Source organism: Carettochelys insculpta, chromosome 20 (genome assembly GCF_033958435.1).
Source record: "Carettochelys insculpta isolate YL-2023 chromosome 20, ASM3395843v1, whole genome shotgun sequence".
Taxonomy (NCBI): Eukaryota; Metazoa; Chordata; order Testudines; family Carettochelyidae; genus Carettochelys; species Carettochelys insculpta.
Genome location: NC_134156.1, coordinates 24,573,831 through 24,589,095, shown reverse-complemented (window position 1 = coordinate 24,589,095; position 15,265 = coordinate 24,573,831). Strand labels below are relative to the sequence as shown.

The 15,265-nt window shown below is 46.9% G+C and overlaps 1 protein-coding gene across 4 annotated transcripts in view; it reads left to right on the top strand.

The window, feature by feature from the left end:
- The window catches only part of BAIAP2 (BAR/IMD domain containing adaptor protein 2), an 87,290-nt gene that overhangs the window by 11,903 nt on the left and 60,122 nt on the right, over positions 1–15,265 (top strand). For all 4 annotated transcript variants that reach the window (XM_075014497.1, XM_075014493.1, XM_075014496.1 and 1 more), the window contains exons 2-3: positions 4,304–4,379; positions 10,293–10,379. In XM_075014497.1, coding sequence (XP_074870598.1) covers positions 4,304–4,379; positions 10,293–10,379 — 163 coding nt within the window. The remainder of the gene's footprint in view (positions 1–4,303; positions 4,380–10,292; positions 10,380–15,265) is intronic.

Below are 15,265 nucleotides of genomic sequence, written 5' to 3'. Positions count from 1 at the left end.
TTGCTGGCCTGCTAGGAAAAGTGGTGGAAGAAAGCTATTGCTGAGGAGTAGAGCAAATTCCTGATCTAAAAAATGTTACAACCTAAATCCAGTGTTTCCTGGGTGGGGTTGTTCCTCAAAGTGGAAATAAGGGTTCCGGGAGAAAATTCCATTTCAGCAGCGCAGAGCAGGGAGCCACAGAGGAGTCAGCTACTGTAACAGTAGAACTAAATGTAATTGGTTTAACGGCCGTCAGGGTGGCAGGAGGGATCCAGCCGTTAAACCAACTAAGTTTAGTTCCATTATTTGAGCAGCAACAGGGCAGGGAGCCTCAGAGACGCTGGCTCACCTCACTACCTGAGCAGCCACACCCCTCCGGTGGGTGTGGCTCAGCTGACCACCACTAGCGGAATACCTCCACACCAGCCTTCCTTCTGCTGGGGACGTGCGGCTGCACAGCGTAGCTCTCCAAGCCAGCGTCGTGGATGGGTTAGCCCCAGGAGCGGAGGGGGATTAAGCCTGCAGAGAGAGGGAGTTTGGGGGTTGAAGAGGTAGAGCCTAGGAAAAGGGGTTCTGTGGCCAAATAAAATTGGGGAATCACTGGTCTAAAGTATCCCCACCAAGGAGTGGGTTAAATTGCAGCCTCTGTGCTCTGCTGTATCCCACGAGGAGGGTTGCTTATTGAAATTAATGTCCTGCTGTTCTAGAAGGCAAAGACTTAATGTTGATCAACCTCCATGGCTGCAGCTGTATCTACAGATGTAGATTAAATCGTCTTGCTCTCAAAAGAACAGGCACCAGGAACTAAGGATAGAAATGCTTCCAGCAGAAAATGAGCTTAATGGTGTTTGGCCAGCTTCGAATGAGGTGACAGATGTTAAATTGGCTTATTAAACATGAGGGTCTGTTCTCTCTTCTCCTCTCCCCTTCCATAAATGTGTAACCATCAGTGTGCTATAGTGGTGTGGGGGCAAATGGCTGGTGACTGCTCCTTCCCCAAGGGAATGTTCATTCGCGCCTCAGGGCAGAAAGGTATTCAACTGAATTTCATATCCCTGCTCTAGTCCACTGGGCCTGGCTTATCCCTGAGTGATTGAAAGGTGTTCCTCCCTCCCCTTTCAAAAACAAGACTGAGGCAACTGTCCCATAGCTACCCCAGCCTGGTGTTAATTGCAAGGTTGCTCCCAGTGCACAGCTAGAATTTAGCTCAAGGGGTCAGTGAGAGGATGGAGACTGAGTTAAACGTCTCCCAGAGCTCAGCTGGAGACCTGGGGTCTCGTTTTTAAGATGCCATAGCTACAAGGAGATGGAATGACTTATTGGAACACAGCAGGGAGGGGCAAGCCTTTCACAGCCTGCTACAAACTTCCACAAATCTGTTCCTTTTCGGCAATCTGATCACTGTATGAAATGCTAGGGAGAAACATAACCACATTCCCACTGTTGTGAAAACCCCTTGCTGTCCAGAGAGTGTCCCTGGTGTATTGGCGTTTCCTTTCTCTTTCTACACCCCCCCGCCACGCACCCAAACTACAGTAGCAATTTCAAGTGGCAGCAATCTTAACCAGTCTGAGCACAGGTTCTGCCTTGTTGAACGTGGCCTGACCCAGGGCTGGCGAGCGCTGCTTGAAGGGTGCATTCATTGTGGAATTGCCCTTTATTCCATCATCCGCTCTGAAATGACTTTTTAAAAATAGTCCTGCTCTACGTCCTCTTCTGCCAAGTGTGAGTGATCTGACTGATGCTTCTCGGTTGGTTTTATGGTGGTACCCAGGACGTTCCTGGGAATGATGTGTTCCCTCTTGTCATTTGTTTGTCAGCTGTTCAGACCCACCATGGCTCTTGGGAAGTGGAAGGCGGTGCAGAACAAGAGATTTCTGGACTAGCCAGACAACATAATCACAGTCTTTAACTTGTCTTGTTAGCTCTTGAAATTTTTTTGGTCTGGATTAAACATTCTTCAGTGCCTTTTAATTCACCTTGTTTCAAACCTCCCGTAACAGGGTGGCAAACCCTTTTTCTGGCTCACCCAGATTCTAGATGGTTTTAGTGATTTCTGCTGGCTTATGGCCTTTGGGCAGATGAGTCTTACTGGCAGTCCCACAGTTGCTTAACGGGGCTCAAGTCCCTTTCTGAGGAAGTGAGGAATAGCAGGTAAGATGGCGAGATTGTGGGAGGGAAAAGTTGTCGGGACACCGAAGTGCAGGAAACGGGTCAGGCAGAGTGTTTTTTATGTTCTTTAAATTGCTAAAGACAAATTTGAGGCGAGCAGAAGGCTTGGACCAACCATGGGATGTGTGTTCTGCTAGGAACAAGCTGAGAATGCCACCAAATTGCTTCTCCTGTCCGAGCAGCTGCTGAGCTCTGACTACGTCAAACCCAGAAATCTGTATGTCCAATGCCAACCTTTTACATAGCTTTGCTCTGGGTAGCGCTAGCCAGAGGCTGAAGGAAAAGGTCCTGTTTTGTCTCATGCTGGGTGGTAGTGCTGGGCTGCTTGGCCGGCTGCTGGAGCCTGCACTGAGGAGCTGCCCTGGGTGAGAGAAGAACATAGAGGTTCCTTATGTCCTCTTCCTTAATCTGCCTATGTGATTCAGTAGTTGCTGGGTAATGACCAGCTCAATGTAAACGAAGAAAACCCTGCCTGGATCTTCCTATTGCCAGTCTGGCTGGTATTGCCATGGTCACCTTCCCAAAAGAGAGGATGTGCAGATCATATGAAATAAGCTAATGTGTGTGTTTAGGGATAGAAATATTTAAAACATCAGCTCCCTGCAGTTTACCCCATTCTAATACACTGAGGCAATATAAGGCTGGCCACACTGGGTCAGACCAAGGCCCATCAAGCTCAGTCTCCTGTCTCCAAGCACTGACCAATGCCAGGTGCCCCAGACGAATGAACAGGTAATTGAGTGGTACATCCTTTGCCCATTCCTAGCTTCCTGCAAACAGACTAAGGATGCCATCCCTGCCCATCCTGGCTAATAGCCACTGATGGGCCTATCCTTCATGAATTTGTCTAGCTCTTCTTTGAACTCTGCTCTTGTCTTGGTCTTCACAACGTTCTCTGGCAAGGAGTTCCGTGGGTTGACTGTGCTGTGTGAAGTAGTACTACTTTGGTTTGTTCTAAACCTGTTAACTATTAATTTCATTAGGTGACCCCATTAGTTCTTGCTATGGGAACAAGTAAATACGTTTTTCCTTATTTACTTTCTCAACACTAGTCACTTTCTAGACCTCTGTCATATCCCCTTCACCCCCCTTAGCATCATCTTTTCTAAGCTGAAAAGTGCCATGTTCTTTTGAAATCTCTCCTCATATGGTAGTCGTTCCAATGGCCAGTATTCCGAAATGTTACAACTAACCTGAAAAACGAGGGGAAAAGCAGTCTGTTTTTGGAAGGTCTTTGGCAGGCGCAGTTCAAGGACAACGCACGAGTAGGTGCTTCCTTGGTACAATTTCACGTAGCTACGAGTCATGTTTTATAGCCAGCTACAAAAGCGTTTTTGTTGCCCCATAAATATGGGTGGGATTACCAGTGCTGCAATAGTTATCCTTCTGCTACCGTCATCTCCTTTCAAGAAAGGACAGGGACAGTGCGTGGTTGTAAATACAAAACAGGTGGTATAAACGGTACTTAAATTTAGCCAAATAGCTCACTTTCTGTCAGCTCTGCTACGCTATTCATTTGATTTAGGAATGATTGTCGCTCATCTGCAGCTGCTGTGATCGTCTGTTATCCCATGATCCTATTACTCGTGGCTTCCTGTTGCCAGAGCTGGAAACAAATAGTATTCTGGGCAAAGAGGTTCTTCATGATGTCTGGAGTTATTCAGAAAACAGCTCAGTACTTAAACCAGGGCTGTGTATGTACAGCCCATGTCCTCGTGCAAAATGTCAGTAAGTTTGGGTGGTGCTGTCTACAGAGGCCTGGGTGGGAGGGTTCTCTGCTTCTGGGACTTTGCTGTGCGTGGCAGCAAGCTTCTGTTGTGAATCAGCCGGGCCATGTTGCATACACAAAACGGACATGGAGATGCTCAGTTGGTCTCCCTGCAGGGAGTCCTTTGTCTCTCCTCACCCATGTTCCCTGGAATCTGAGCACTGGGGTAACCATCCAGGAGAAATTCAGGTGCTGCCCAGGCGAGTAGCAGAGTGACCGCAGCTGGCGGAGTGCGTTTCTAGTGGCAGTGCGCATCTACACCTGCCTGTGTGCACATTAAAAAAGTTTATTCTGCACGTGGACGGAAGAAGTTAGCCAGAACCCTGCTCCTCACCAAACCGGCTTTGCTAATGTCTCCTGCTTCTTGTGCTCTTTTCCCTTCAGACGATCATGGAACAGTTCAACCCCAGCCTCAGGAACTTCATTTCCATGGGGAAGAACTATGAAAAAGCCTTGGCAAGTAAGTGCAGTTGTGTCATGAATGCGTCTATTGCAGAAACCTGGGGGCGGGGATGCTAATTCGGGGGAGTGGAGGCAGAGGCAGACAGATGTACTGGGTGTGGTTGGGCAGCATTGTTCTAAACTGTTGAAGTGTCACGGGATGTCTCTTCTCCATGGGGCAGGGTGGGGAAATTGCACATGGCTTTTTGAATCAAGATTCAAATGTTGCTGCGTCATTATGACCTGGGGCACTCGTTGCAGGAGTGTCCTAGTTCTGTCAATCTTTATATTTAAAAAAAAAAAAAAAGGCCATCTTGCCATTTGAAATATTAATGGAACGTTGAAACCAGCCCTTATTTAAATAGAGACTTTTTTTTACTCTGGCTTTTAAAGGTTACCGTTTCAAGACTGGGATTGCAAGTTGCTGTAGCAAACCACTCCTTAAAACAGTGACAGAAATCGCTCTCATTGAAATCAGCCCCTGCTGGAGGTAGTTCAAGGAAACACAGATTTAAATCACTATATGGCCTGTTGGCTTTCATTAATTTGCAGCTTTTTTTTTTTTTTTTGTTTTTCTTTTTCTTTAAGGCTAAAGGGAGCCATTCTGGCTACTGTGTCCTTGTCTACATTACTGTGGGATGTCAGTGAAAGTTAGGCAACTTCAGTGCACCTACTTAGGTCTGTTTTACCACAGTGGCTTGACTGTGTGGTAAGTGGACAGCTGACGCTTTTCTGTCAGCTCCACTTACCCTTCTTGTTCTGGTGGAGTACCACAATCAGTGAGAGAGTCATGCATCTGATAAAGTAGGTTTTTGCCCATGGAAGCTTATGCTCCAAAAAACACGGTAGCCTATAAGGTGCCACGGGACTTCTCCTTGTTTCTGCGGATATAGACTAACACGGCTACCCCTCCAGTACTCGTCACCATGTCAACAAGAAGCTCTGGCTGCAGGCAGAGCACGCCATCAGAATGAGAATTTCATCACTGAACTTATGGCCATCATGAATAACCAAATTTTAGGTCTTGCTGTGTACATCAGGCATAGCCTTAAAGGTGTCCCAGCCCTGGTGGAGCCAGAGATCATGGGGAGTCTCTATTACGATAAGAATTGGACGTCTGACCCCAACAAACTTCTCTAAACTTCCAAATCTTGAAGTTTGTATTGCCATTTTTCCCATGAAGCATGGTACCTTGGTGTGATTTCAATAGCTATCAATCATGATGGGGCTACAGCAAAACAAAAACAATGCAGCTGGTGAGCAACTTGCAGGTTGGGCTGTTTGTAAAAGCACCCTTCTTTTTGGTCCCAAACAGCAAGGGGCTTTTTTTGTTGGGTCAAATGGACTACTGAGCCTGACCTGGAGTTCTGCTGTCTAATGAAAGACAGTACGTGTTGTGCTGCAAGCTTTATGACCAGTGTTGGGGAAACTTTCCTGGCAGCCCGCACTGCCTTTTATTCTGTGTGGTGGCTTTGAAGGTCCGCTGCTGGAAGCCATGCTGAAACCACATCTCCACTTCCACAAAGTAGGCTGGGCTGCATATACCGCAGAAGTTAGTGATGCATCCTGTCAAATTGATCCTAGCAAACTGAACATCAGAGAGGCCATATTGGGTCAGACAAAAGGTCCCGTCTTCCAACAGTGGTCAATACCAGGTGTCCTAGCAACGGAAAGTGGTGGTGACTGGTGTCATGTTGTTCCTACCCTGTAATCCCAGGACCAAAGCTACTGAGCTGGATGGACTGTTCAGAAACAAGTTTTCTAAACGGACAGCAAAGTTCTGACACTCCTTCTTCTTCTACAGAAGAAATAAATAAGTACAAGTGGAAAAGCTGATGGAAAGGATGGTATTTATCTTGACTGCCTTAAGAATCTGGGACCAAAGGGACAAGCAGGGCTGACAGTCCCGTTAAGTGCTGTACATTCAATGGGGAAGAGCCCATGAAGCCAGCGTGAGTCTATAGCTGTTCTCAGATGTGGACGACCACACTAGCTATCATGAATTGCTGGGGCAGGTATTGCTGCTCCGTCTCACCCTGCCTTTGAGGCCATCTTGCCGAATGAGCAGGCTGTTTCCAGACCACAAGGAAGCTGCAGTGACCAGAGGCTGACTTCCAGCGGAATTTTAGGAAACTGGGACATCTCTAAGGCTAGGCCTACATTGGAGCAGTCTGTCAGCAGAAGTTACTGTTGGAAGAGATCTTTTCACAGATCACAGCCAGACGGCAAAGAGGGTGGAAAGAGCAATCTGTTCTGGCAGAGTCCAGGGTGCCTGGTCACTCTGTCGGTAAAACGGTCAACTGGAAGCACAGCAGACAAGGCTCCCAGTGTCACGGAAGCCCTGTCTGTCGACAGAAGACCCCTGGAACGTCTAGCCTGGCTTTCTGTCAACAGGGGCGTTCTTCCTCGTGGGGGGAGCAGCAGAATGCTGTTGCCAAAAGTGCAGCATTCTGTTGCTTTATTGTCAACAGAAGGGCTTGGGAATGTGGATGCCTTCCAGGTTTTGTCACCAAAACTCTTTTTAGTGTAGACCTAGCCTAAGAGGGTTATCCGCTGCCTGGGATAGTGTGGAGGTGTGGGCTCAACACATCAAAGTCCATGAAAGGCTGTATCACTGCATGACTCCTTGCCCCAACAAGCAAGATGATGCTTTGCCCTTCTTGAATAGGAATCTCAGCAAGGCCAGTGACCTCGGTGAGGATTTACCTCAAAGACCCTTGCTTGTTTCTTCCCTGTTTAGGCTCTGCATTAGTGATTTACTGCTCACAATTCAGTGTGTGTGTTCTAATCTTGTGGAAAAAGATGAAGACCTCTCATTACTGACCTCAGTAAAATAGCTTCCAAAGCCTTGGTGGTAACCTTTCATCTCAACAACAGAGCTACCAGGGAGTAACATAATATCACCTTCACAGTCCGTGGCTCCGAAGGGAGTCCCGCCTGAAGTGCTTGAGGTGTAATTTTGCACAGAAGCTTGACTTTTCCATGTTGGCTTCAAAAGACCTGTGCAAAGCTAAAAGCAGGGACTAGCCTGCCAAAAGTTGTTCATGTCGTGGGTCACCAATGCACACGGACTTTGCACTGACACTCACACACAGATGTATTAATTGCTGAATAATGTGCACTGCTCTGCATGGGGAGCTTGCATACCAAGTTTCTGGATGTGGCAACAATTGTAATGAGGACAGTAAAAGCAACACCCCTTCAGCGGTTGTCTGCTTGTGCAGGTACGCTCTGCTCAAAGTTCTGTGCGTTCTTGAGTACAAGCGCACCACAGCCAGCCTGAACTTACCAATTCCCAAGGACTGCCAGAACCTTTTGGAGAAGTTACTGAAACTTCATAAGCCTTTTTGGGACTGAGAATCTTCACACTCCATCCTGCACAATGGCAAGAATTCTAGGATAAGGCTCATGTCCCAAACTCCTGATTGCTAACCCCGAAAGAACTTGGAGGGTTCAATCCACCCTATAAACGATGGTTCACGGTGAGCCATTCCACATCATTACAGGGCAGATGCTGTCTCATCTTCCAGAAGTGACCTGACCCTATGACTGTCACAAACTAGAGGCCATGCTATAATTCCCTATCTGCTTCAGTCATTGGCCAGTGGCGCATCAAGCTTATGCCATGTAATTTCTGAAGGCCACCTGTTGGCTCGCTGATCTGGGCTTGGCTATTTGAACATTGCTAAGCATGTGTTTTTGCCTTTTTTTAAAAAAAGCTTGGGCTATGGGGCAGACTTCCCCCTGCCCTCATTTTGGAGGACCCTATTGTGTGTCCCTTTTTCGTCCCTTTTTCTTGAGTGATTTGATTGGGGGGCAGGGAACATTTCATTAAGATTTTGCATATTTTTGAGAGCAGGTCCTCTACTTTTAAGAGCTCCATGAAAACCTCTTATGGGCCAGCGGCTTTTAAATGAGTCTGTGCTGAGACACAATTTTACAGAAGGGGGTTGCACGGCAAAGTGAAATCTCTATAGTTTTAAGGCTGTGTTCAATCAGTTCCCTAATGGCTACTGGTGTAGTGAGTGAGCTACAGTATTCTGAAAATACATTGCTTGTTTAAGCCAATTAGCCCCACTCAACTGACAGAATAGCCCCATGTGGCTAGTGTGTTGTACACCACAGGTTTGAGGCAAAGTGTAATATATGTAATCTGCAGTGTTGTAAATGGACATGAGAGCTCCCCCTTGATCTCAGCCTTGAGATCCATTCTCCCCACCCCCCCACTCCCCTAAACAACATTCAGATGCAACTGCTTTGACTCCCATGGAGCATCTCCTTCCCTGTCTCTTCCCCCCCAGCACCTCTCTAACTTCCCATGATTTGCTTTTTGCCTGTTCTCTTGCTCAGTGCTTAAGCAGCTTTTTCTAGGTCAAAGATCTGCAGCCTTAGCAGGTGGAGTCTATCTGGCTCAATCAGCTGCAACCTTGAAAACTGTGCAGCAGCACTCATTTTACAAAGCTTCCTGATCTGAGTCCAGCTGGGCGCTATTGGCAGTTTCTTCTCAGAACTGAGCTGGTGTGTGGAATTTAATTGCTTCTTACTTTCAGAGACAGAAGTCCCAAAGGGCTCAGCTGAGGTTGTAAGCATCAGAAGATGAAAGCTTCCATTGTAGATGGCCCTGGGATACTTGCAAGTGTTCACTTCCTATCTCTACTTGCTTGTATCAGTTCTGCATTCAGTTACAGCCCTCTTTTGGTTGTTTTTAATTTAAAAAGAAAAAATAAGCAAAAAGCCCCCCTGTGTCTGGTAACTCAGACTTCTACTGTATCACATCCTTTTGAGTTCAGAGATGACTCCTTTTGAACAGCCACCCATAGTCCCCACATGTACCCTGGCTCTAGACAGCATCCACAGACTAAAGAAGAATACAACTGACTCTTGTCATTCTGCTAGGTGGGGGGGCTGGTACTTCATGGTGTCTCATACATAGCAGTGGCCTCCAGATGCACTAAACCCCCCCTTAGCTAAGTTTTCAGGCTCAGGATTTTTTTTTCTATTAATACTTTCTCATTCTGTTCAGGGTGTATTTAAACATCAAATTTCTCGTGGGGAGGAAATGGACAGAATGTTGGCGGGGAGGGAAAGGTGCCTGTATTGGAGAATAAAGGTGACTTTTATTGATACATCCCTTTAAAGACTTGGACAAGAAATAGTATCTGTTTTTAAAAAATGTTGCTAAGTTAATCTGAATCTCTAGGTATTTTTGTTAACCCTATGCCCATAATAGGACTAACACTACCTTGATTTGAGATCCCAATTCTAGCCTCCTCTCCCTATCTAAAATAAACACTTTTCCACACAAGGCTTCTGGTAACTTTTCAAAATTGCTGCTCTGTTTCAGAGCTCTGCTCTTTGACCTGTTTGAGGGCACTCAAAGAAACCCTCATAATCAAGAACACATGTTGGAAGGAAGGCATGTGATTTAATGGTGCTACACAAAAGCTGTACGACATGCTCTTGTGATTAGAGGAACCCCCTACATGTCTGCTCATCTGATAAAAAGGGATGTGCATAGTTCATTGGCATTCCACCTAGCTTCAAGAATGAACTGTAGTGAAAGTCAGCAATATGCAGTTGTTTAGCAAGTGGGCTTTTTCTCTCTGAACGATAAGATGAGTATTATAGGTGATGCTGGTTTATGCTGGAGCTTTAATGGAAGAGTACCCAGTTAGTAGGTACTCTCTCTTTATTTTTGGTCTGTCTGAATAACCCTCTACTTCTAATGTTGTTGTAACCGTTTCCCTGCCTCATTCTGTCGTTGTCCTCCTTGCTAATTTGGTACCCCGCTAATTGATTGTCTTGTATCTCAGCTTTTAAACTGCAAGCTCTGTGAACCGGGGACTTTGTTCCGTACAGGGTCTAGTATTCTGGGCATTGTAGAAATTATTATAAGCCCTGAAACTAAACAATCACTTCATTTGTTTTTCAGGTGTGACCTATGCTGCAAAAGGGTATTTTGATGCTCTGGTTAAAATGGGGGAGTTGGCCAGTGAAAGCCAAGGCTCTAAAGAACTGGGTAAGTCTGACGTTTAAATCCCAAAGAGTCAGTGTTTTTAAGTAACGGGAACGAGAAAAGACTTCAGCTCAAGAGGTACGTGCTGCCAGATGTGGAGTTCACCCTACCTACCTCAGATGGTGGCCTCTGGTAGGGATGTTCCTCTGGATTTGAAATACTAACTTTAACTGAGAGCCACCCATTTTGTTGGGCCACATAGTAAGTGGCCCAGTGATGGTCCTAGCATCCTCCACTGGCAATGAAGTACAAAAGAGGAACTAGGCCAATCTGAGTTTGGTTTATATGCTCCTCCCTTAAAAACACAAGGGAGGCATCTGACACTACCCTTTTGTAAGGGAAAAGAAATCTCACAATTGACTGGCTTTTATTGGGTCTTCTCAGAGCAATCATCTAGTTGGGCAAACCTGCAACTGACGGCCTTTCTTGGTTGAGTCTGCATGTGAGCTTCATGGTGAGGTTTGTCTTTACACGGTATGCCTTGCCAGAAAAAGGGAATGGCAGGCCTCCCGTCATTTTAAAGACCAAAGTGTGTGGTGGTTTTTTTTTTTTTGTTTGTTTTTTTTTTTTGGGTCTCACATTCGGTAAACGCTCATCAGGTCCAGTTGGTGCTGGGGCAGTGACTCTTGCAAAATGCAGCTGTTGCTTTTTTGTCCTCCCAGCAGAAGAGGCTGTCATGAATGAGTGCAGAGAAGGGGTTAATCTTCCAGAGGTAACCTGAATCCCAGGTGAGCCAATGGGAGTGAAGTAATTCTGTTTAAACTGAGAACAAGTGCAGTTCCCTGGGCTTTTGTCTGCAACAGGGAGAAAGACCCAGAGGGGAGATGGCCCCTAGGCAATTGGAATAAAATCAGAAATATCCTGACCATTGCAAAATCAACCATAGAGGTGTAAGTACAAGGGAAATGGATAGTTAGACATGTTCAAGTTTCTGGTTATTTTAAATTTGAATGGACTCTTGGCTCGTTACCTTGTTTTTATTGTTGGCTGTTCCGTTTGTTTTTTTTCCTCTCGTGTTGTTGTTTGACTTGAGATTTCCCTGTTTTCTCTTCCCCCACCCCCCAACCCTGTAACTTTTAAACAGAATCCTGGGGAAATATTTTTCCCTGTATGCAACCCATGATTTACTTTGTCTCTTGTTTTTGTGAATAAATCACTGTTGTAAGCAACTGATCTGATTTCTGTGCCTCAGACTAAACAGGCCACTACTGAGCTACAGGTTTTTGTGTCAATCTCTCCGCTGAAGGGGGATTAAGAGCTTGGGGTACCCCCACAGGAAGACATCTGAGTGGGTCTTGCGGGGGGCGGGGGGTGTCTTTTCTCACTTGGTAGTGGCAGCCTAACTTCCAGAGTCCAGGAAATCTATGACCTTGGGAGGTTTTAAAGTAAAGCCTGCAAATAAGCAAGGTATTTTTAAGTCTGTGGTGCCCCACTTCCCGCACTCAGTGCGGAGTGGGGAAGGAGCCCCTGACAGACGCGGTCGCACTCCCTACCTTTCCTAGGGTATGTCTACACAGCAAAGCCATTTTGAAATAACAGCCCTTATTTTGAAATAACTGCTAGTGGTGACACAACATGACCACTGTTTCAAAACAGGTGCAGTGGAGACAGGGAGTAGAGCCTGTTTTAAAATAAGCCCCAGTGCATCCAGTGGCTCCGTTTTGAAGTAGCTGAGAGCTATTTCCAAGTGCATTTTTGTGTGTAGCTGTGTTTGTTTTGAAATCAGTTCTTCAGGCATAGCTCTGCCAAATCACCCGATTTCAGAATAAGGCTGCTGGGTAGACCTACCCATTAGAATCAACCTTAGAATTCAGGCTTCAGGGCAGTGAATATCTCTTTTTCCTGCTTGCTGTGTGAGGAGCCTCCTTGAGAGAGCCATGTGACCTCTAGCAGCTGCATCTCCATCTCCCTTTCCCCTCTCGCATCGGAAGATGGGACACTGCTGTTTTTGGTTCTGGAAGTTTTTTGGAGTTGAGGTGCTGAGCTGCAGCCATCTCATCGCACCATCTGTGCCCCTCACTGTCCCCTGGAGTTGGACCAGCAGCTGGCTGAGATCACAGGGCCTGCAGCTGTGACGTCTAGCAGCAGTGGCTCAGGAGTTGGACACCCAAAACCTGTGACTTTGCACGTGAATCGTGATCACGGCTTGGTGCAAAGGGGTGGCTGAATTTTTCTTTTTGGTTAGCTGCTTAGCTTCCCCCCCGCCCTCCCCCCCCCGGGGAGCAAGCATCCTCTTTTTCGCAGAGTTAGGAGAAGATGTGGTTTGGAACCTTCATGCCAGTAATAATGTGTTTGCGGCCACAGGTAAGGCAGACTCCACTGGGTCAGTGTGAAGCTGTTTGACTTGCAGACTGCTCTGGCTTCTCTGAATAACTTGTTTTCTAGGGAGTTATGTAACAGCTGCAACTATTCCTGTGGATGGAAACAGTCACAGAATCTTGGGTGCTTTGCCTGGGTTGGTTTGAAGGGTTTTGGGGGAGACCTTGCTTGAATGGTCAGAGCAGAAGCTTCAGATGTTTCACAAAAAAAGACAGTTCAATGACCTCAGCCTGCCAGCTAGTTCCTGCACCTTTTGAAAGGCAGAAGGGGTAGGCTGCAGAGAGGCTAGAGCAAGCCTGTACACCCACGTCTGAGCAGGAGCACTCGTTTGGGCAGAGATCTTCTCCAGTGGTTTAGGGGCCAGACTGGCGCTGTGAGCTGGGCTGCCATCAGCGATTGACAGCTCTGATGCAGGCAGCCTGTAATCTGCCTCTTCGAGTGCATGGCTTGTGTCTGCCCAGCAGAGCAGTATTAGTCCAATGGCACCATCTGTTCTAACACAGTCAGTGGTTCTTCCTTTTGCTCCCCTCTGTTTACTCCTGAGCTAAAGCAGTTGAGGACTGCGTGTTCATCTTTGCTGGTCTGTTTGGCACATGTTGAAGCTGCTTCTGCCTTAGCTCTGAGCTCTGCCTCTGGTGGCTTTTCAGCTCCATGTAAATGCATTCCTGTCTCTGAGGCTCCCCTTTGCCGATGCACTGTTCTTCCCCTGCTCAGCATTCAGGCGGCCTGCGGTATGTCTACAGTAAACCCCCAAAATGCACAACTTTTTTGAGTTGTGCTTGACTTTTGTGTTAATGTGAGTTAAGCGCAACTTGAAGCTGCTCTGCGACTGTCTGCCCGCCCAGCTGGGAGAAGCTGCGCCTGGCTCCCAGGGTGGCAGGGAGCCAGAAACCAGGCAGCAGCAATGTACTGGTAGGTTTCCTAGCTCCTGCCAGCAGAGCGGAGCTGGGAGCCAGGCTGGCACCTAGTCCCTGGCTCCTCTCCACTTGCTGGAGCTGGGAAACTGACCAGGGCTGGTGGCATGGTCAGCTTCCTGGCCTCCCCCAAGTTGTGTGGGAGACTTTGATTTATGCAGGGGTGTACTGTACACTGCAAAAATAGGAGCTGAAGGCAGCAAGTTGCAGAGCTTGAAGCAGCTGACTCAGGCTGGGGGGGTTTAGGTAGGACTTATTCCACAGAGTTAAAAATAATAACCATGGAGAAATTCTGGCTTGGGCTGGACTGACTCTGGGCTCTGAAACCCAGCGAAGTGTCTTGGAGATCAGGCTGCCGCTGGAGTGGGAGCTGTTTGTGTTTAGCCCTGTGCTGCAAGCCCATGGTGGTGGTGGTGGCTGTTGTCCATCAGGCTCTGCAGCGGTGTTTTGGCCATGTGGACGTGTCCTTACAACACAGCAGGGTGGCTAGTTTTCCTGAGGTGGAAGCAAAAATTCTCCTTTCCTACTGACTTCTGTCTGCTGGTCTTGCTTAGCCAGAGGACTGTACTAGGTATCGGCTTCATTACTTGGTAATGTAATCTAAGGAGCAGTCGATTATGGACCAAGCCTTTAGATGAGGTGACTCTGGAGGAGTTCCAAAATTGGGAACTGTAAAACTCCTGTCTTCAGCTTGGCTCAGTTGTGCTTTTAGCAATTTCTGTGCATAAATGTCAGACTCAGCTGTTTTAGTTGACTGTACATTCTGCACTGATTCTGACAGTGGACCAACTAAGCACAATACCAGGGGCTGGTAGCCTCCTTGGGCAAGATGTGGGAGGCATCTGGCTCTGTGCCTCAGAAGGGGTAGGGCTTCAGGTGGACAGAGCGGATCTGGGGCAGCCAGCCCTTTGTGGCAGTGGGCTCCCCTCCCCCTAAAGCTCTGAGTCGTGCAGAGCAGCACTCCAGTGGGGATTTTAAAGACCCCAGGGCTTCTGCAGCTGGGGGCTCATGGCTCTGAGCCCTGGGCCCTAGGACAACTGCCCCTTGCACCCTGGTCAGCAGGCCATCAGAATAGGTTGCTTAGCCTGAAGCTTTTGTGAAGAAGCACTAAATGTCATCTTAACATCTACTTTATCAGATGAAACCTGCCCACAGTAATCTGCTTCTGGGTAAGAAATGAACCCTAAAAAGAAATGTGATCTTGATTAGTGCATGCAGCAACTCCAGTAATCCAAGTGGAACAAGTATTTCTGTTTGAAGGGATTGCCTTAAATGTCTCAAAATTCTTCCAATTTCTTTACCTTTTTGGCTGAAATATGTAGCGGTTTTTAGGTTGCCCATACAAGAACATGCCTTTCCATGTTTGTACAGCTTTTTTGGTTCCATTTTTGAACAGCTTCAGTGATTTTGAAATTTAAAAACTTGAAATCGGGTATGTCATTTGATCAGGTGGGAATTAATTGATTGCAGTTGGTGGAAGAATGTCAAGGCTTTAAAGGAGGGCTTCTGGAACGTGCATGCTCTACCAACATTCCTTTGGTTGGGTGACCTCCTTATTTTCAGTGCATTTTTGGAAAAAGTTTTGTTTTTAATGTTCAGCTTCTTGACTTGGCTTAAAATTTTAAAATAATGACTATTCTGCTGAACCTCACAGTT